The sequence below is a fragment of the Aspergillus welwitschiae genome (assembly GCF_003344945.1).
Source record: "Aspergillus welwitschiae strain CBS 139.54b unplaced genomic scaffold BDQ94scaffold_4, whole genome shotgun sequence".
Taxonomy (NCBI): Eukaryota; Fungi; Ascomycota; class Eurotiomycetes; order Eurotiales; family Aspergillaceae; genus Aspergillus; species Aspergillus welwitschiae.
Genome location: NW_020798698.1, coordinates 640752 through 656848, shown reverse-complemented (window position 1 = coordinate 656848; position 16097 = coordinate 640752). Strand labels below are relative to the sequence as shown.

The 16097-nt window shown below is 51.3% G+C and overlaps 6 protein-coding genes and 1 non-coding gene across 7 annotated transcripts; 4 read left to right on the top strand and 3 right to left on the bottom strand.

Moving 5' to 3' along the window:
- Positions 1 to 774: 774 nt before the first annotated feature.
- Positions 775 to 3066, top strand: BDQ94DRAFT_182822 (Zn(II)2Cys6 transcription factor; the record flags this gene model as incomplete). The annotated part of the gene is made up of 5 exons (XM_026774251.1): positions 775 to 956; positions 1039 to 1763; positions 1816 to 2239; positions 2292 to 2580; positions 2655 to 3066. 5 exons carry the CDS (start codon positions 775 to 777, stop codon positions 3045 to 3047), a joined length of 2013 nt encoding a protein of 670 aa, XP_026630531.1. The 3' UTR covers positions 3048 to 3066.
- A 179-nt stretch (positions 3067 to 3245) lies between these two features.
- Positions 3246 to 5746, top strand: BDQ94DRAFT_136563 (putative AAA family ATPase GCN20). The gene has a single exon (XM_026764887.1). It carries the CDS (start codon positions 3430 to 3432, stop codon positions 5683 to 5685), a length of 2256 nt encoding a protein of 751 aa, XP_026630530.1. The 5' UTR covers positions 3246 to 3429; the 3' UTR covers positions 5686 to 5746.
- Positions 5747 to 6280: 534 nt separating this feature from the next.
- On the bottom strand, positions 6281 to 6352 carry BDQ94DRAFT_t33. Its single transcript has one exon. It is a non-coding gene; the product is annotated as a tRNA-Cys (tRNA).
- Positions 6353 to 6775: 423 nt separating this feature from the next.
- Positions 6776 to 9042, bottom strand: BDQ94DRAFT_136561 (translation initiation factor eIF-2B gamma subunit family protein). The gene is made up of 7 exons (XM_026764886.1): positions 8717 to 9042; positions 8595 to 8649; positions 7449 to 8518; positions 7317 to 7393; positions 7204 to 7262; positions 7101 to 7141; positions 6776 to 7043 (listed from the first exon to the last, which is right to left on the bottom strand). Exons 1-7 carry the CDS (start codon positions 8840 to 8842, stop codon positions 6894 to 6896), a joined length of 1578 nt encoding a protein of 525 aa, XP_026630529.1. The 5' UTR covers positions 8843 to 9042; the 3' UTR covers positions 6776 to 6893.
- A 587-nt stretch (positions 9043 to 9629) lies between these two features.
- BDQ94DRAFT_182820 (NmrA/HSCARG family protein) lies at positions 9630 to 11376 on the bottom strand (the record flags this gene model as incomplete). The annotated part of the gene is made up of 5 exons (XM_026774250.1): positions 10817 to 11376; positions 10545 to 10759; positions 10318 to 10471; positions 9934 to 10266; positions 9630 to 9883 (listed from the first exon to the last, which is right to left on the bottom strand). The coding sequence occupies exons 1-5, from the start codon at positions 10857 to 10859 to the stop codon at positions 9630 to 9632; spliced, it is 999 nt and encodes a 332-aa protein (XP_026630528.1). The 5' UTR covers positions 10860 to 11376.
- Positions 11377 to 12211: 835 nt separating this feature from the next.
- BDQ94DRAFT_136557 (aspartic endopeptidase) lies at positions 12212 to 14306 on the top strand. Its single transcript, XM_026764885.1, has one exon. It carries the CDS (start codon positions 12428 to 12430, stop codon positions 14240 to 14242), a length of 1815 nt encoding a protein of 604 aa, XP_026630527.1. The 5' UTR covers positions 12212 to 12427; the 3' UTR covers positions 14243 to 14306.
- A 14-nt stretch (positions 14307 to 14320) lies between these two features.
- On the top strand, positions 14321 to 15945 carry BDQ94DRAFT_90571 (SDR family oxidoreductase). Its single transcript, XM_026776816.1, has one exon. It carries the CDS (start codon positions 14594 to 14596, stop codon positions 15782 to 15784), a length of 1191 nt encoding a protein of 396 aa, XP_026630526.1. The 5' UTR covers positions 14321 to 14593; the 3' UTR covers positions 15785 to 15945.
- Positions 15946 to 16097: the final 152 nt, after the last annotated feature.

Here is a 16097-nt window from a genome sequence, read left to right as displayed (position 1 = left end):
AAACGCAACGACATCATCCGTGAGCGGACTTCTGGGCCACTTCCCTCAGTCCAAAATCCATGAGCGCCCACTAGTAGTGCTCGTTACCTCTCAAATGGGCTCAAGTGGTATTTGGAGCTTTTAATATTAATATCATGCCTAGAGTGATTATGAAAGAGCTTATCCATCATACACCGCGTATGACAGAAGGATGCTTTCCCATTCCCCATAATTACTAGCATAGTGCATCTGCTTTCGAGTTCCTTATATTTTCGGGGCCTCTTTAAGCGCTCATTTAGTCTAACTCACAACATTCCTTAGGTGTGAGCTGGAAGGCTCAGGACTTCGTCAATATGAGGTTAAGAAGGGCTACCCTACAACCCATGATAATAGCAACAGATTCGATCTGAAGGTCGCTCACAACGCTGTTTCAATATGCGTGTGCCATTCCAGTTAATTTGGAGTGCTTTTTCGCCCAGAAACTCGTACTTTATGTTCACAGTGTCCGACGAAGCCTACATTATAATTACTAGTAACAATTTTAAGTTCCCAGGGTCCCGCTTACATAGTCACCAGAATACTCGCTCGAGCAAGACCACATTGAGCCCTTAATTCATTACATCTGTCTGGGAGTAGTATAACATTAAGTGGTACTGGTGCAAATTGTCTTATCTCGGCATAGTCACTTACCCCGCTCCGAGACCCCGACAACGCTACCCACGCCTCTCCGTACTCGCCGGTCCACCCTCAAGCGTGTCAACGCAGTAATTGCACCATTGCTTCTGCGTTTGTATAATGGCAACTAGATTGGCTGCATGTGAGCCTTGCAGAAGGTCAAAGCTTGCATGCGACCACCAACAGCCGGTCTGCAATCGGTGCAGGGATGGCAACCGACCGGGTCTTTGCATCTATAGAAGTGCGCCCTTCAAAAGAAGAAAGACCAGCAATACAGTGACAGATAATGGATCTTCCCATCAGTATGGTGTCCCTGATTCTTAGTGCTGCTCGACTATACATTGGCTAAGACCCTGCCACTTCTTTGGGTACCACCATATTTAGCTCTCCCGACCCGTCGCCCACAGCATCATCCCCACCTCATGCAGGGGGAAATAGATATCCCAACCCAGGATATCTCGGGTCATCAAGCCATGTTGCTATCTTTAAACATATCACTTCATCAGATAGTCAGAGTGCTACATCACATCAGAGTCCTAGCACCGCTTCTTGGACAGCATCACTTTTCCCGCCTGACGATGATCTTGTCGTTCAGCGATGTGCAGATGCCCTCAAAATGCTCCTGACGAGGTTTTCCTTGCCTGCTATGAAAGAGCTAGTCAAGCTGTGGCAGGCAAGGGGTACCAATCTCGCTATTATGGGGGCTATGGTTGATCAATGTGTTGATAACATTCCCCTCCCACCCTCATCGACAAACGAAGACTGGCATCTGCTATATGCAAAATCCCTTCTCAACAACTCTTCCCAGCCGCTTAGATACTCACAACGCTCTACCTTTCCAGAGTTCTGTGCTCAATTCATTAACCAGAATATGCGATGGGAAACGCTCGCAATCTTTTTGTCAGCTGTTGTCCGAGCCACTATGGATATCCAGTTTTTCCCGTCGCTGTATACGACCGAGGAGAAGAAGTATAGCCTCCGAAAGCTATGCACGAGATTAGCGGACTATGCACTGGAAATCACCATATCTCTTGACTGTCTGAATGATCTTCAAGTCTGCTTGCAGTACGAAAATTTTATAGTGCATTCTCATGTAGACGGGGACCATAGTACGTTTCCTATGTGTATGTTCCACGTTCATGCATCGCTAATCACGCCCAGGCTACTATTCGTGGCGAAAGCTCGGAGATGTTATATCCTCGATATATGCTCTCGGCTACCATGAGAATCTCGATGAGAAGCCCGATACACCTCGCTTCTTGACGGAGCTACGCAAAGCTGTCTTTGCCCGCGTGTATTCGGCGGACAAAAACGTTGCCATCTTCGTCGGTCGTCCACCCCGCATGAACAGACAATTCTGTCATTTCCAGATCCCATCAAGTCCGCTTCCCGATGACGTCTGGTTTATCTCCTCTGATAAGCCCGATAATGAGATCGACGATCCCTTTAGCTGGAACCCGTCGACTAAAGCGAGTTATATGGCTGAAACTCGGTGGACTGCATTGTGTGCCGGGGTCAAAGAGGATATACTTAATTTGCAAAGAAGTCGGCCAAGTGACATGGAGCTTTTCTATCAACGGGTTTCGTAAGCTTACTTTGCAATATAACCTTTTATTGTGTATAACTAACGGAGTCAGTGACATAAAAGCACAGGCTGAAAAGAACTACTCTTCACTGCCTCGACAGTTTCAGTTCCGCAACAATCTCAGGGATAGTACACTGAGCACCTTCGAACGCGACTTCATCGGCTCAGTGCAATTGAATCACTTACACACGCTCTTCCTGCTGAATCTCCTCCTGCTCAGTACTCCTACTGAACCCGATCCCACCCTCGTGGACATCGCCGAACAGATCCTCTCGGTAACAGTGGACATGGTCCTCCTGCGTGATCAACTTACAAACTCAGGGACATGTCTCTTGTGGAAGGTATGTGTCAAGCTCCGTGCTCATTTCGTACTTCCCATGTCTAGCGGCCCTGAAGGTAACTGTAATCGTTGAAGGTCGCCTATCATTGTCTCCCCGCTGCTGGCATCCTCCTCCTCGCCCTGCTCAATGAGCGAGCCACTCCCAGCATGCCACGTATAACACAACCCAGAACGCTTCAGCACTTGACAATCCTCGCTGCGGAGATCCAAGCCGGATCGATCATTCGGCCCCAAGAACCCAATTATGAGCTAATGTCCAAGGCCATGCAAACAATCCAGAGCTTCCTTGATTCAGTCACTTCTGAACCCATGCGCGCTGTGCCAGCCATGACACCCCGCAGCCCGAATCTTATCGAATGGTCCAGCTTTCCTTACCAGCAATCGTTAGATTTTGAGATTGGGTTCTGGGAGAGTCTTGCCGACCATCCCCTGCTAAGTTTCCAGTCTGGGCTTATGGCGCCCGAATAGAAATTTCTTTTCATACAAGACCCTGCAAGTTAATATATATTAAAATCAACAAAAGTATATTGAAGTGGCCCTTTACCAAGAGTGAATCAATGTGTATACCCCACGATCACGTGCCCGTGGGGCGCCGGCGTCGGGAAAACTCTAATGGCACAACACATGACGGAGGCCCGTGGGTATCCATTTAGATATCAGTAGAAGCACGATTAAATATCGTCTGGATCGCAGTGGACACGGACTAGTGTTGCTTGTATCCCTGCATTGTTTCGACCCCTGTATCTGCACGGCGTTGGCACCCTTCACGTCCATCCCCTGCGACAAGTGTCCCATTCCGGGTCCATTTCCCCCCGCTCAATCCAGTGTGATCCAAGCTTGACTGTCCACAATGGAGGCGGAACTTCAAGCACAGATCCCCGGTCTTGACCGCGTGGTATCAGAGTACTCCGTGGGGTATCTGACCCATGCCTCCAAGGCCTATGTGGAAGATGCCAACGCTCCGTCGCCACTGGCCGAAGCGGCCGACATGGTCACCGAGCTCCTTGTCTCCGCATCGGGCGACTTCACCTCCGAGAATGAAAAGGCCATCCGCAACTTGGTCGAGAAATTCATTTCCTCGCTGAGTGCTGCTGACGGTGTGGACGCCGAGCGTCGCCAGATGCCCTTTGCCGCCAAGAAGCTCGACCAGGCCATCAATGTCGGCTCTCAACGGAATATGTCGTCTACTCTGGGTCTTGCCGGAGGTAACGTCGATCTGGAGTCGGCTAACGCCAGAAAGGTGGAGTCTAAGGTAGACCGCAAGAAGCTCGAGAAGGCCGAACGCAAGATTCGTGCCAAGCAGGAGAAGAAGCAGATGAAGACAGTGCAATACGAATCGTCCCGTCTTCTCAACCAGCCCGATAGTACTATGTCTTACGAAGAGTTCTTCATGGCGGTTAACCCTCTGCAGCTGGGCTCGGACTCCCAATCCAAGAGCAAGGACATCAAGGTGGACAGCATCGACATCTCCGTCAGTGGTCACCGTATCTTGACAGACGCCTCCCTTACCCTGGCGTATGGTCGTCGCTACGGTCTCGTCGGTCAGAACGGTATCGGAAAGTCTACTCTGTTGCGTGCACTCAGTCGCAGAGAAGTGGCTATTCCCAGCCATATCTCCATTCTTCACGTCGAGCAGGAAATCACGGGAGATGACACACCCGCCCTCCAGGCTGTCCTCGACGCCGACGTATGGCGCAAGCGTCTCCTTGCCGACTTGGACAAGATCACCAAGCAGCTGGCGGACATTGAAGCAGAGAGATCCTCCATGGCAGACACATCCAAGGATGCCGCTCGCCTGGACCACGAGCGCGAGGGTCTCGACATCACACTAAACGACATCCACTCCAAACTCGCAGAAATGGAATCAGACAAGGCAGAGTCCCGCGCAGCCAGTATTCTGGCTGGTCTCGGTTTCTCGCCCGAGAGACAACAATTCGCGACGAAGACCTTCTCCGGAGGTTGGCGTATGAGATTGGCTCTTGCCCGAGCCCTGTTCTGCGAGCCCGATCTCCTCCTGCTGGACGAACCGTCCAACATGTTGGACGTGCCGTCCATTACTTTCCTCTCCAACTACCTCCAGACATACCCCAGTACCATCCTGGTCGTTTCTCACGATCGAGCATTCCTCAACGAAGTCGCCACCGACATCATCCACCAGCACTCCGAGCGTCTCGACTACTACAAGGGCGCCAACTTCGACTCCTTCTACGCGACCAAGGAAGAGCGCAAGAAGAACGCCAAGCGCGAGTACGAAAAACAAATGGCCGAGCGCGCCCATCTGCAAGCCTTCATCGACAAGTTCCGCTACAACGCTGCCAAGTCCTCCGAAGCCCAGTCTCGTATCAAGAAGCTGGAGAGGATGCCTGTCCTGGAAGCTCCCGAAAGCGACTACGTCGTGCACTTCAAGTTCCCCGAAGTGGAGAAGCTCTCTCCTCCCATCGTCCAAATGTCCGACATCGCCTTCGGATATACCCCCGACCGCCCCCTTCTCCGCAACGTGGACCTCGACGTGCAACTCGATTCACGTATCGGTATCGTTGGACCCAACGGTGCCGGTAAGACCACTGTCCTGAAGCTCCTCACCGGCCAACTCCAACCGACAAAGGGTCTCCTTTCGCAACACGCTAGACTGCGCATCGGATTCTTCGCCCAACATCACGTCGATGCTCTGGACCTGACCACCAGCGCCGTCAGCTTCATGGCCAAGGCTTACCCCGGAAAGACAGACGAAGAATACCGCAGACACCTCGGAGCTTTCGGTATCACAGGTATGACGGGTCTTCAACGCATGGAGCTCTTGTCCGGAGGTCAGAAATCCCGTGTGGCCTTTGCATGCCTGTCGTTGACGAATCCGCACATTCTGGTTCTGGACGAACCGTCTAACCATTTGGATATTGAGGGTATGGATGCACTGTCGGAGGCGCTGCAGAACTTCGAGGGTGGTGTGGTTATGGTCTCTCACGATGTCACGATGCTGCAAAATGTGTGCACCAGTCTCTGGGTTTGTGATAAGGGTACGGTGCATAAGTTCGATGGCACGGTCAATGCTTATAAGAAGTTGATTACCGCTCAGGCTAATGAGGCGGGTGTTGTTGCTGCTCATTGAGTGGGGAGGCGGTGCGTTCACTGCTAGTAATGATAAAATGTTATGGATATCTTCAACGATGTTTGATCTCTTCCAAGTCGTAGCGGTTGATGTTCGCCGGTGTGTATATTTCAGTAACTGCTCCTGCTCGAACGCCTCGGTCTATCTCGAGTAAATAAGCTACTGGTTGCTACACTCTGTCGGGTATTGGTGGTCGCAGGGATAGGGCGAACTGAGAACTAGCCACTCCAGTTCGAAAAGAAGAGCATACTACATCTGGCTTCACATAGTAATTGGATCGTAGTAATACCTTCAATGATCAACCCTGTGATAGATTGATTGGAAGTATAGTTGAATGATTAAAGTTGAAACATTCGACTTGCGGAAAAGCTCCGCTCGGATATATAAGTCCGCTATGCACTACCAACACTACTAGTGGTACCGCTCCGGTACCAGCAACCCAGAACACAATTCAGAGAATGGACAGAAAAAAGAAAAGAAAAACAACAAGAACAAAATATATATAGAAGATGTCCTTGGATCAAATCCTTATGTTCCAGCTTGTCATAGTCCAATGTGAATTGGATAGATATCGAAAGAGAAAAAAGAAAAAGGAAGGGCCGAACGCGATTTGAACGCGTGACCTTAAGATCTGCAGTCCCACGCTCTACCCCTGAGCTACCGGCCCTTCTTGTTGTTTGGTTTGCTATTTTGTTTGTCTCTTATGCAGGGGTGCACAGATGTTCTGCTGTTCTTTTTGAGTCCCATGGTCCGTTGGGAGTTCTCCCAACATTAGTTGTAGGTAGGTGGTGGTAGTGGTAGTGCTGCAGCCATGATAGCGATATCGTATATCTTGATACCTGTAATAAGTCTGTATGTCTGTTTACCATTGGGAAAGCTCAATCAAGAGTCTAATAGAAGTGTCATGGAAGGCAAGTCAAAGACTACATGTAGTATCTGGGGTTAAGCATCCAGACCAGTACTGCGAATGCATGTTATTTACTTTGCCGGATTACATCATCCATTTATATCTATCTGGATATCATTCCGTCAATCCGAATCACCTCTTCGAGTAGTTAGTGTATAGGTCGAACCATGAACATGCATACATCCACCTGCAGACCAGCCCGCGTCGAAGCTCTGTCTCTTTGATTGAACACAATAATGCAGTGGGATCATATATACTATGCTGATAAGTATTTACTTATTGAGAATACAGTCCATCTAATCTAGAACCCCGCATCATCACCGCTATCACCATCGCCATCAATATCCATACCATCCTCATCGTCGTCGTCGAGTCCTTCGAAGCTCATGAACTGCTCATTCTTAGCATCGGTTTCTTCCTCAACCACGACGCCATCTTGGATTTCACAGTCCTATAAAAGTAGTTAGCAAGCCGTTTATCTACATGGCTTAGCAGATTTCAAACGCACCTTGAGTACGGACTCTTTTCCGACCTGACTGTATCTTCCGACTGTAAAATTGTCAATAAGTTTACTTCATGACCTGAAATTGTGTGCATTGTAGAAGACTTACCGATACATCCTGTAAGGACACACTTCGGTCCGATGACTGCGTTGTCCATGATCACACACCTGGTTCATGTTAGAGATTAGGGTGTAGATAAGGCAGGAGCATGGGATGCCTACCTCGTAAGGCGCGCGCCGCTGCAGATCTTGGCGTTGGCAGAAATACAAGACTCCTTGATGACACACTTTTCCTCGACCTTTTTCAAAATGTTAGCGTTGAAATACATAATCAATAAAGTTCACGATGCTCACCGTCACATTAGATCCCAGCAAGCAATCGCCCTTCGTGACAATAGATTTCGACGCGACTGCCTCCGGAGTAGCAATCTTCGCGGCATGGCTAAATGGTGAGGCAGCAGCACGGCCGACCTCTTCAACTGACTCGAGCTTGGCAAGACGCAGGGACATGGCCAACACCAGGGCGGCACTGTCCACGCGCCGAATGAGTTGCTTGGACGGCTTGGTCGTGTATGCGAGGATGGGCGGCACCTCCACTGAGGATTGACTAGATTTCGTGCTGCGGGCCTCGGAACCCTGAGCGTGGGTGGTGGTCATGCTGCGAAGATCGATTTCCTCCTCCAAAGAGTCGCCGTCGTTGCTTCCATGATCATCTTGAGCCTCCTTCTGTCCGCCCAGGATCTCATCAATGCCGAGCTTGGCGCTCAGTCCACGCTGCCACCCCGCTTTCGCCCAGTAGCCGATCAAGTCTTCACTTACGGACTCGAAGCGCTCCTGGTGCTGTGCAAGCGATCGAACCCACTTAGGCAGAATGTACAAGTGCGCATCGCGGTAGCTGGTCAGCATCTTGACCGAGGCATGCTTCTCCACCAGGGTGTGACGGAGTAGGAGTCCCTTATCATTCTCTATCTGCTCTTTCAAGGTATCCATGGGCATTGACAGAACCAGCTTTGAGAGCTCGTGACGCGAGACAGAAGGGACCTCATCCTGGTCGAGAGAAGTTATTGCCACAAAATCTGTAGGCTCTTTCTTGATCTCGTCTTGAATGCCTTTTGCGGGATAGAACACAGACAGACCTCCTTGAGCAGCGGGGCCCAATTCACTCTGTGAGGCGAGCCATGCCTCAAGCAAATGCTCGCCAGGGATATCGCATAGCAGATCGCAACTCAGGAGCAAGAAATTGGATTGGATGCAAGCTTGTACTTCTGGTAGGCGTAGTAGTTCCGCGGTTCCTGTCGTCATCTTGAGGTCCTTCGGGGCGATTATCGTGGGGGAGGGCGAAGAGAGTGACGTGAGGTAGGGGTTTTGTTGTAGAGCGGCCTTGAGGGGAGCCAGAGCGGAGGGAGGTGTGATCAGGACGATATCTGAGCCGTTAGTCTTTCTCCCAAGCAAGGACCGCAAGACCCAACGGCCCCAGGGGGGCGCATTGCAGTTTCTCACCATTTATTCCTGCGCGCTTGCACCAATCCAGCGGGTAGTATACCATAGGCCTAAGCTGTGTATCCATTGGTATTAGTGACTGCTTGCTCTTGGGTCTGCGCGGAGAATTCGGCAATACATACAGCGATAGGGATTAAGCATTTTGGATTTTCTTCGGGGTTGGAGGAGATAGTGTTCAGACTCTCGCCAGGACCACAGAGGATCAAGGCTTGGAAGCCACTGCTCGGGACTGGCGTGGCATGCACCATGTTGATTTGCGATTCCGATTTTGTGAATGACTATGACAGAACCCCGCGGACAATGGTGGTGGGGGTAGAGGACAAGGAATTGGGAGCCCTTGAAGCTGCAGGGGCCCGATATAAGCCTCTTGAAGTAATCCTCAAAGATTATCAGACAATGCAAAGGAGCGACTGAATGATGCAATCTTGCAATGATTGTCAAATGCCTTCCGCAGGAGGAATGAGTGTGAAGCGCAAGAATGAATTGTGATAATAATTCATCTCCGCCCGAAATTTTGCCCTCAGTCACCGCTGTCACCCCGACAAACAGAACAAAAGTCACACCGCCTAAACCTAGTTATGCTACTACACAGTATCGTAGTCGACTATTGTGTGCGAGTCTAGGCACTGCAGTCTTGCCATGGTTTTACCCCCTTCCTGCAAGTCATGCATCCGGAATGTTCCTGTCCAATTGTCGGCGTCGGACGCAGGATTACTTACGCACTGCGCAGATTTGGCTTTTGGAGTACTTGTCCTGGCCAACTCAGCAGACTGAGCGTGGGATGCGAGTGCGCCATTTCCTGAGCTTCTAGGCTTTCCGCTCCGTTTCCTACCCACTGTTCAGGGAAAACGAGTGTGTGTACTACGATGCAGTTTTCCCATAGTCTATGCTCGTTCGTAATTATGTCTAGAACTGTGCACCGAGAAAGAATGGAAAGAATGGTTTGGTAAGGTATCCGCTAGTTTTCATGTTACACATAAACGTCTCCTTAGCAGGTGGAGACAGTCGCTGCATCTTCTCCGCGGTTCTTCTGGTCTAGTTGGGTCCATAGTGCTTGATAAAGTACTTAGCCATGGAGATGACCGGCTCCGGCTCAAGACCCTTATCCCGGCGGGCCTCGTCCTTGAGTGACTGGCAGGTTGCGAAGTCGTCGGGGTTACCGAAGAACCAGCCATTGTTGTTCTGGGTGTACTTGAAGACATCCTGCAACTCAACGAGGACAGAGTTCCCATGGGTTGGGAAGTCATCCGCTGAGGCCATGGGAATGTAGCGAGATTTCTTTCCCGTAACTGCGACACCCAGTTAGCAACTCCCAGAGAAAGCTAAATCAGAAACCTACCCTCAGTGAAGGTCTTCACCATATCCTCATACGTGAACGCATCACTCACGCACTGAATGGTCTTGTTCTTCCACTTGAGTGGGTTCAGGAACATTCCGTGCACCATCTCACCAAAATCGTCCTCGATGGAGACCGTTTGGACCTTGCCTTCGCCGCCTACCAAGGGAGCGTGCCAGGTCAGGTAGCCCTCGTTGTCGGGGAACATGGGGAAGCCACCGAAGGCCTGCGCGTACTCGGGAGTGACATAGTTCTCGAAGTACCACCCGGGGAAGGCGCCAATGACGGCGTCGAACTCCTTGAATGTTCGGGCATACAACTCACATCGGTGTTTGGCTATAAAGAGGAAAGTTAGACGCGGACACGAAGAAATCATGATGAACATACCATCCATGCCCGGAACGGGTGCGACGCCTTTGGTAAATATCGCAGGAGACTCGCAGGTACTGTAAATGAAGACCTTCACGCCTGCCTTGGCTGCAATCTCGATGAGGCGGTTGCCGAGATCCTCGTCAGTCGGCCCACCGGGTTGCGTTACCGCCTGGATGTTGGCGATCAGCGTGTGATTCATGGAATGAGGAGTTGGTGCCCTCGTAATCAAGAAGGCCACTTACTGGGTCATGGTGGTGGGTGTTAAGCCAGAATCCCCAGGCACCGGACAGGGCATTCTGCATGTCGTTGTCGTTGAATCCATCAGCCTTGACCACCTCAGCTCCTAGGCGAGCCAATTCCTTGGCCTTTTCCGACTGAGGGTTCCGTGTAAGCGCCCGGACGACGAAGTTCTGCTGGCTCTTGAGGAGAGAGAGGGAGATGGACCTTCCCTGGACACCTGGGATAGTGTGTTAGATATGTATACACGGCAAACGACGCTGCAAACCTGACTCACCAGTGGCACCGTATACCACGACCACTTTCTGCAAAGGAGCCATGTTTCTGGACTAACAATGCCAGACAAGGAGGTTGAGATTTAAAATAAATGGATTATGCTTCGGGCGAGACACGCAAATGGAACTTGTAAGGTTGCTGAACGAAGTTATGAGGAGAGGAGGTAGGTGTATTTGTATCCATCAACAGCGCCACCCCGCCAGAACGTCTACCCTTGCGGTGAGATAAATTCGCAAGCAGTACGACTAGATTGGGGGAACGAGCCGGCGAGGGATGGGCTGTTCGGCTGACTCGAGGGAATTTGACCAAAACGGCGAATGGTTTCTGCATGTCGCATATGCGTCTATGACAGCGATGCAGCTGCGGCTTTTCCAGTAATTGGCTTCGTCGACGAGGGAGGGAGAGAGTTCGTCTGCATGGTGAGACATCGAACACTTCGATTCAATGGACAGGCAGCGTGGACATGGTCGAAAAACCAGTTTTTGGGTCACAATTAATGACCCCAGTTCTTGGGAAGGCGACGCTCGCAGACGGATGCAGTCCACTGATTCGCCTTTTCTAGGTACCGCCTCTCTTTGAAAGCGTACTTTACATGTTCAAATCTATCGGCTTCGACCGGACCTGGCCCGGCCGGATAGCATAATAGGGCATAGTAGCTTGTATCGAGCTCTCTCGAATAGAATCGACTTCGTGGGCCGGTTTAGGATATACGAGTAGTACTACTTTACCACTGGAAGCGGGGCACAGGAAAGGATACCAGACATGCTCAATGAGATATTAATACTACTACAAAATAGTAATGCTTGTCCCACTAGCCCCTCGGATGCAATTATGGTATCTAAGTAGCCCGCTGCCCGGAAGTAATACTAGTTATGTTCATCGTAGTACTGACTCGACAGTCAATTACATGTGTGAGATGTACTTTATATATAGTCGGAAACCATCTTCTGTTTACCGCTCGGACCATCGTAGCGTCGGGCGCAAGCCGCAAGTATGCCTTATCTAGGTTGACGCAGGATCAGTCTGGATAGTTGCGGGGATGAGGGGACAACTATTGAACGTTAACAATGTTCTGGTCCGGTCCACTGATGCCAGTGATGTGCGTCCCCTACATGATACATTTGAATATGGATCGGTCCAGCCAACATGACCGGTCTGCCGCAGCGTTTTAGTCCTCCGTGCCAGCGCTCAATGAAATAGCAGGGGCAACGCACATCCGACCCCTTAAGGTAGGACTGCCGCTGCACGCGCGTTATTGAGATTCATAATAGTCAGTCGAGAGTTGAGTACTCCATAGATAATTGTCTTCTCTATACCATGACACGTGACTGTCCGTATCATCACGTGCAGATACCCGCTCACGTCACTGGCACCAGGCACCATCAACAACAGATCGCCAAACACACCAACACTACTAACTGGGACAGCTGCAACATCCGTCTTCTTGACGGATTCACCCCGAATAACCCTCCAGTGACCTCATCCATCACAAGAAACTATATTATCCTCGAAGTCTGCGAAACCGAGCCATGGACTAATCCATTGTTGCATCATCATCTTCACACCATTCTTGCTTCCAACGCTAGCAACAAAACTTGAGATCTTCGCAGCAATGGACGAGGTCAGCCCCATTGCCGAGCTCCTGGGCCAGGCAATCTACCAATTTACACAGATCAAACCTTTGTTACCAACCTACGGACATCTGCTTGTCTCTGCGCTCTTTCCCATCTACATCGGCGCCCATGCATCCCTGTCAAGACCGTCTTCGGCCGCGAAACCTGAGAAATCGGAGGAAGATGGAGACGAGTCAGAAGAGGAAGCTGGTGGTATTCAGAAAATGGAGGGTCTTGCACCAAGTGATGCATTGATGTTTCCACTAACAGCTGGTTTAACCCTCGGGGGCTTGTATCTGGTCATTAAGCACATGGGCGCTGATCTGCTGAATAAGATTCTTGGCTACTATTTCTCCCAGATGGGTATGCTCTTTGCTATCGCCTTCCTGAAAGACTCTTTTGCTGTCGCGCGGTCATTCGTCTTCCCCCGCGAGTACAGCAGCTCTGGCAAGATTTGGAAGCGGAGATCCACCCAACGTGTTTTTGAAAGCGCTTCCGAAGGTGTCTCTAGATCGGAGTCTTCGGAGGTGGGAATCCGGAACTCTCCCCTTCCTGGGTTCTGGGGGTCAATCCCATTGCCGCATACTGCTCGTGCAGCACTCTGGACTTGCCGTGAAATAGTATATTGGCGCGCTAAGCTTAGAATCCATATACATCGTGTTCTCCGCACTGAATGCTGGCTTAGTATCTTGGACATTATCAGCATAGCTGTATCATTCCCTACAATTGGTTACTTCACTTTTGTGTCCAAACCATGGTGGTTGACCAACTTCCTGGGATTCAGTTTCTGCTATGGCACCCTGCAATTTATGTCGCCGTCTACTTTCATCACCGGATCGCTGATCCTGGGATCTTTGTTCTTCTATGACATCTATTTTGTCTATTTCACCCCACTGATGGTGACGGTTGCAAAGACCTTAGACGTCCCAATCAAGCTCCTGTTTCCGCGCCCTGCAGCGCCTGGGGAGGCACCTGATACTATCTCTCTTGCTATGCTGGGACTGGGTGACATCATCATTCCCGGTATGATGGTAGGCCTGGCACTCCGGTTCGATCTTTATCTCTACTACAAGCGCAAGGGCCAGCAAAAGGCGCGAGCAGAGGGCAAGGACTCAGAAATAGTCAAGCCTGTATATCAGTCCGCGCTGGGAGGATGGGGAGAACGGTTTTGGACCCGTTCAGTGGTACCAAGCAAGCCGCAGCTGGACCCTCCCTACCACAACGCCCGATCTTTCCCCAAGCCTTATTTCACCGCCAGTCTCATTGGATATGTCATGGGTATGCTTGCGACTCTGATCGTAATGCAGGTGTTTGACCATCCCCAGCCTGCGCTCCTGTACCTTGTACCTGGGGTCCTGATCTCTCTGTGGGGAACCGCATTGGTGAGAAAGGAGATCCAAGAGATGTGGGAGTTTAGCGATGCGGAAGAAGACGAGGAACAGGAGCCCACAGATGATAAGCAAGCAAAGGATTCGGTCGAGACTGGCGGGCAAGCATCTCTTTTCTCCCGGATATTTTCCAAATCTCATGATGCCGCGTCGAATAATGCTTCCAAGGAAGCTGCAGAGAGACAGGCGTCGGAGGAATCCGCCAAAGACGAGGATGATACCACAAAGAACCTCGAGTTATTCACCATTTCCTTGTACTATCCTCGGAAGCAACAGCAACAGTCCGACAAGACTCAGAAGCCCACAGAGCGTGTTTCGTCCCCGGAGGACGATGAAAATTGGGCCATTGTTGGTGCTGACCGGGATGCTGAACCGCCCACGAAGCGCCTGCGTCGGAGTCCCAGACATGCAGCCGACCAGAAATAAGAAGCTGCGCAGCCACTACCAAATCATGATCTCAATAACGCTATAGTGAAAATTGACCGTTAGATTGTTACACTGCGTACATCTCTATAGTAGACCCGTATAGTAATTCTTAGTGATAAAAGACGCACGGGTGACCTCCCACGTGACCTTCCCCAGACATAGCGGTGCGGAGTAAGTACGGAGCGGAGTAGTTCGGGAGTCTTTAGAATCCCCCGACAGCTTCACCTCAACTCGAATCCCGATACACTCAGTCACTCCTACATCCCCTCACCATACTCGGGCACACGCCCCAATCGCACAGCCCAAGTGGCGCGGGACATAACCCTTCTCTCCCCCACCCAATACTACAACATGGACTTCTACACCTCCCCCCATAACCACACCAAGAACCCCGGATCGGCCGTCTCCCCAACCGCATCCGCAACCACATCGACCCGCGAACCCAAGCTTCAACTCCCCTCGACCACCGACCCACCGGGCCCCTCCAACCCCCCAAAGCCCCTAGTATGGCTCATCTTCGGCGCAACAGGCCATATGGGCCGCTCGCTCGTCAAAACGGCTCTATCGCGGAATGACCTCGTCAGCGCCGTTGGCCGCACCTTCGAAACCAGCCCCGCAGCCATGTCCAAGCTCGAACAAGAACACCCCAATAAGTGTCTCGGACTACTCTGCGACGTGCGCGCCCGCCCCACCGTCCAACGCGTCATCGACGCCACGATCGCGCGCTTCGGGCGCATCGACATCATCGCAAATTGTTCCGGGTACGGAGTAATCGGGGCGTGCGAGGACCAAGACGAATACGATATCCGGGACCAGTTCGAGACGAATTTCACAGGCACATTGAATATGATTCAGTTGTCGTTGCCGCATTTTCGGGAGCGCGGGGCCGGGCGGTACTTGATTTTCAGTTCGACGTCGGGGGCCCTGGGAGTGCCGGGATTGGGACCGTACTGTGCGAGTAAGTATGCGGTTGAGGGGTTGATGGAGAGTATGCTCTATGAGGTGGATCAGTTTAATATTAAGACGACGCTGGTGGAACCGGGGCATATGAGACGCGATGATGTGGGGGATTTGGTGGGTGGTGTTGAGGAGAGTATCTTTGGCGGTGGTGGTGGGTATGGCGCGGAGGAAGAGCAGGATAGTGCCAACAATTTGGCGCTGGGGTCACCGTTACCGCTTTATGGCCATTTCTTGGTCAAGCCGCCGAGCGAGCCGTATAATACGCCTACGTCGCCGGCGGCGCATGCGAAGCGCATGCTCATGTGGTTGGGGGATAAGCAGCCGGCAAGTGCGGTTAAGGCGGCGCATTTGGTTTGGCAGTTGGGTCATTGCTCGTATCCGCCGTTGAGGTTGATTTTGGGGACGTATGCCGTGGAGAGTATTCGGGATCGCTTGAAGTGTATTATCGAGGAGATCGAGGATTGGAAGTACCTCAGTTTTCCGACGGGGGAGCAGCAGGGGCAGCAGCAGGGGCAGGTGAAGGATAAGGGACCTGCTTCTGTGTCGGGGGGCCGAGAGGGTGATGAGATGGATGTGAAGTGATGACGATATAGGTTCAACTGACTATGACTATAGCTGATTGAGCAGCGAATCCCGCGATAGCAATGTCGCAGTGGTAAGGCCACTGCAGAGTCAAGCGCAGCTGGAGTACATGTGCCGGAACTGGATAGGGCACTTCGCAGGCCCTGAAGGGGATCTGCCTGTACCATATTCCGGAAGGTGTGGACAAGTCTCACGTCTACAACGGCCTCCAACAGTTGACCTACTATCTGGTCTGGTCACTTCCATGCGTCTGTGAGAGACAACCAGCCAGCAAGTGTTCGCAGGATAAGGCGAGAAGTAGCGCTACACCGAG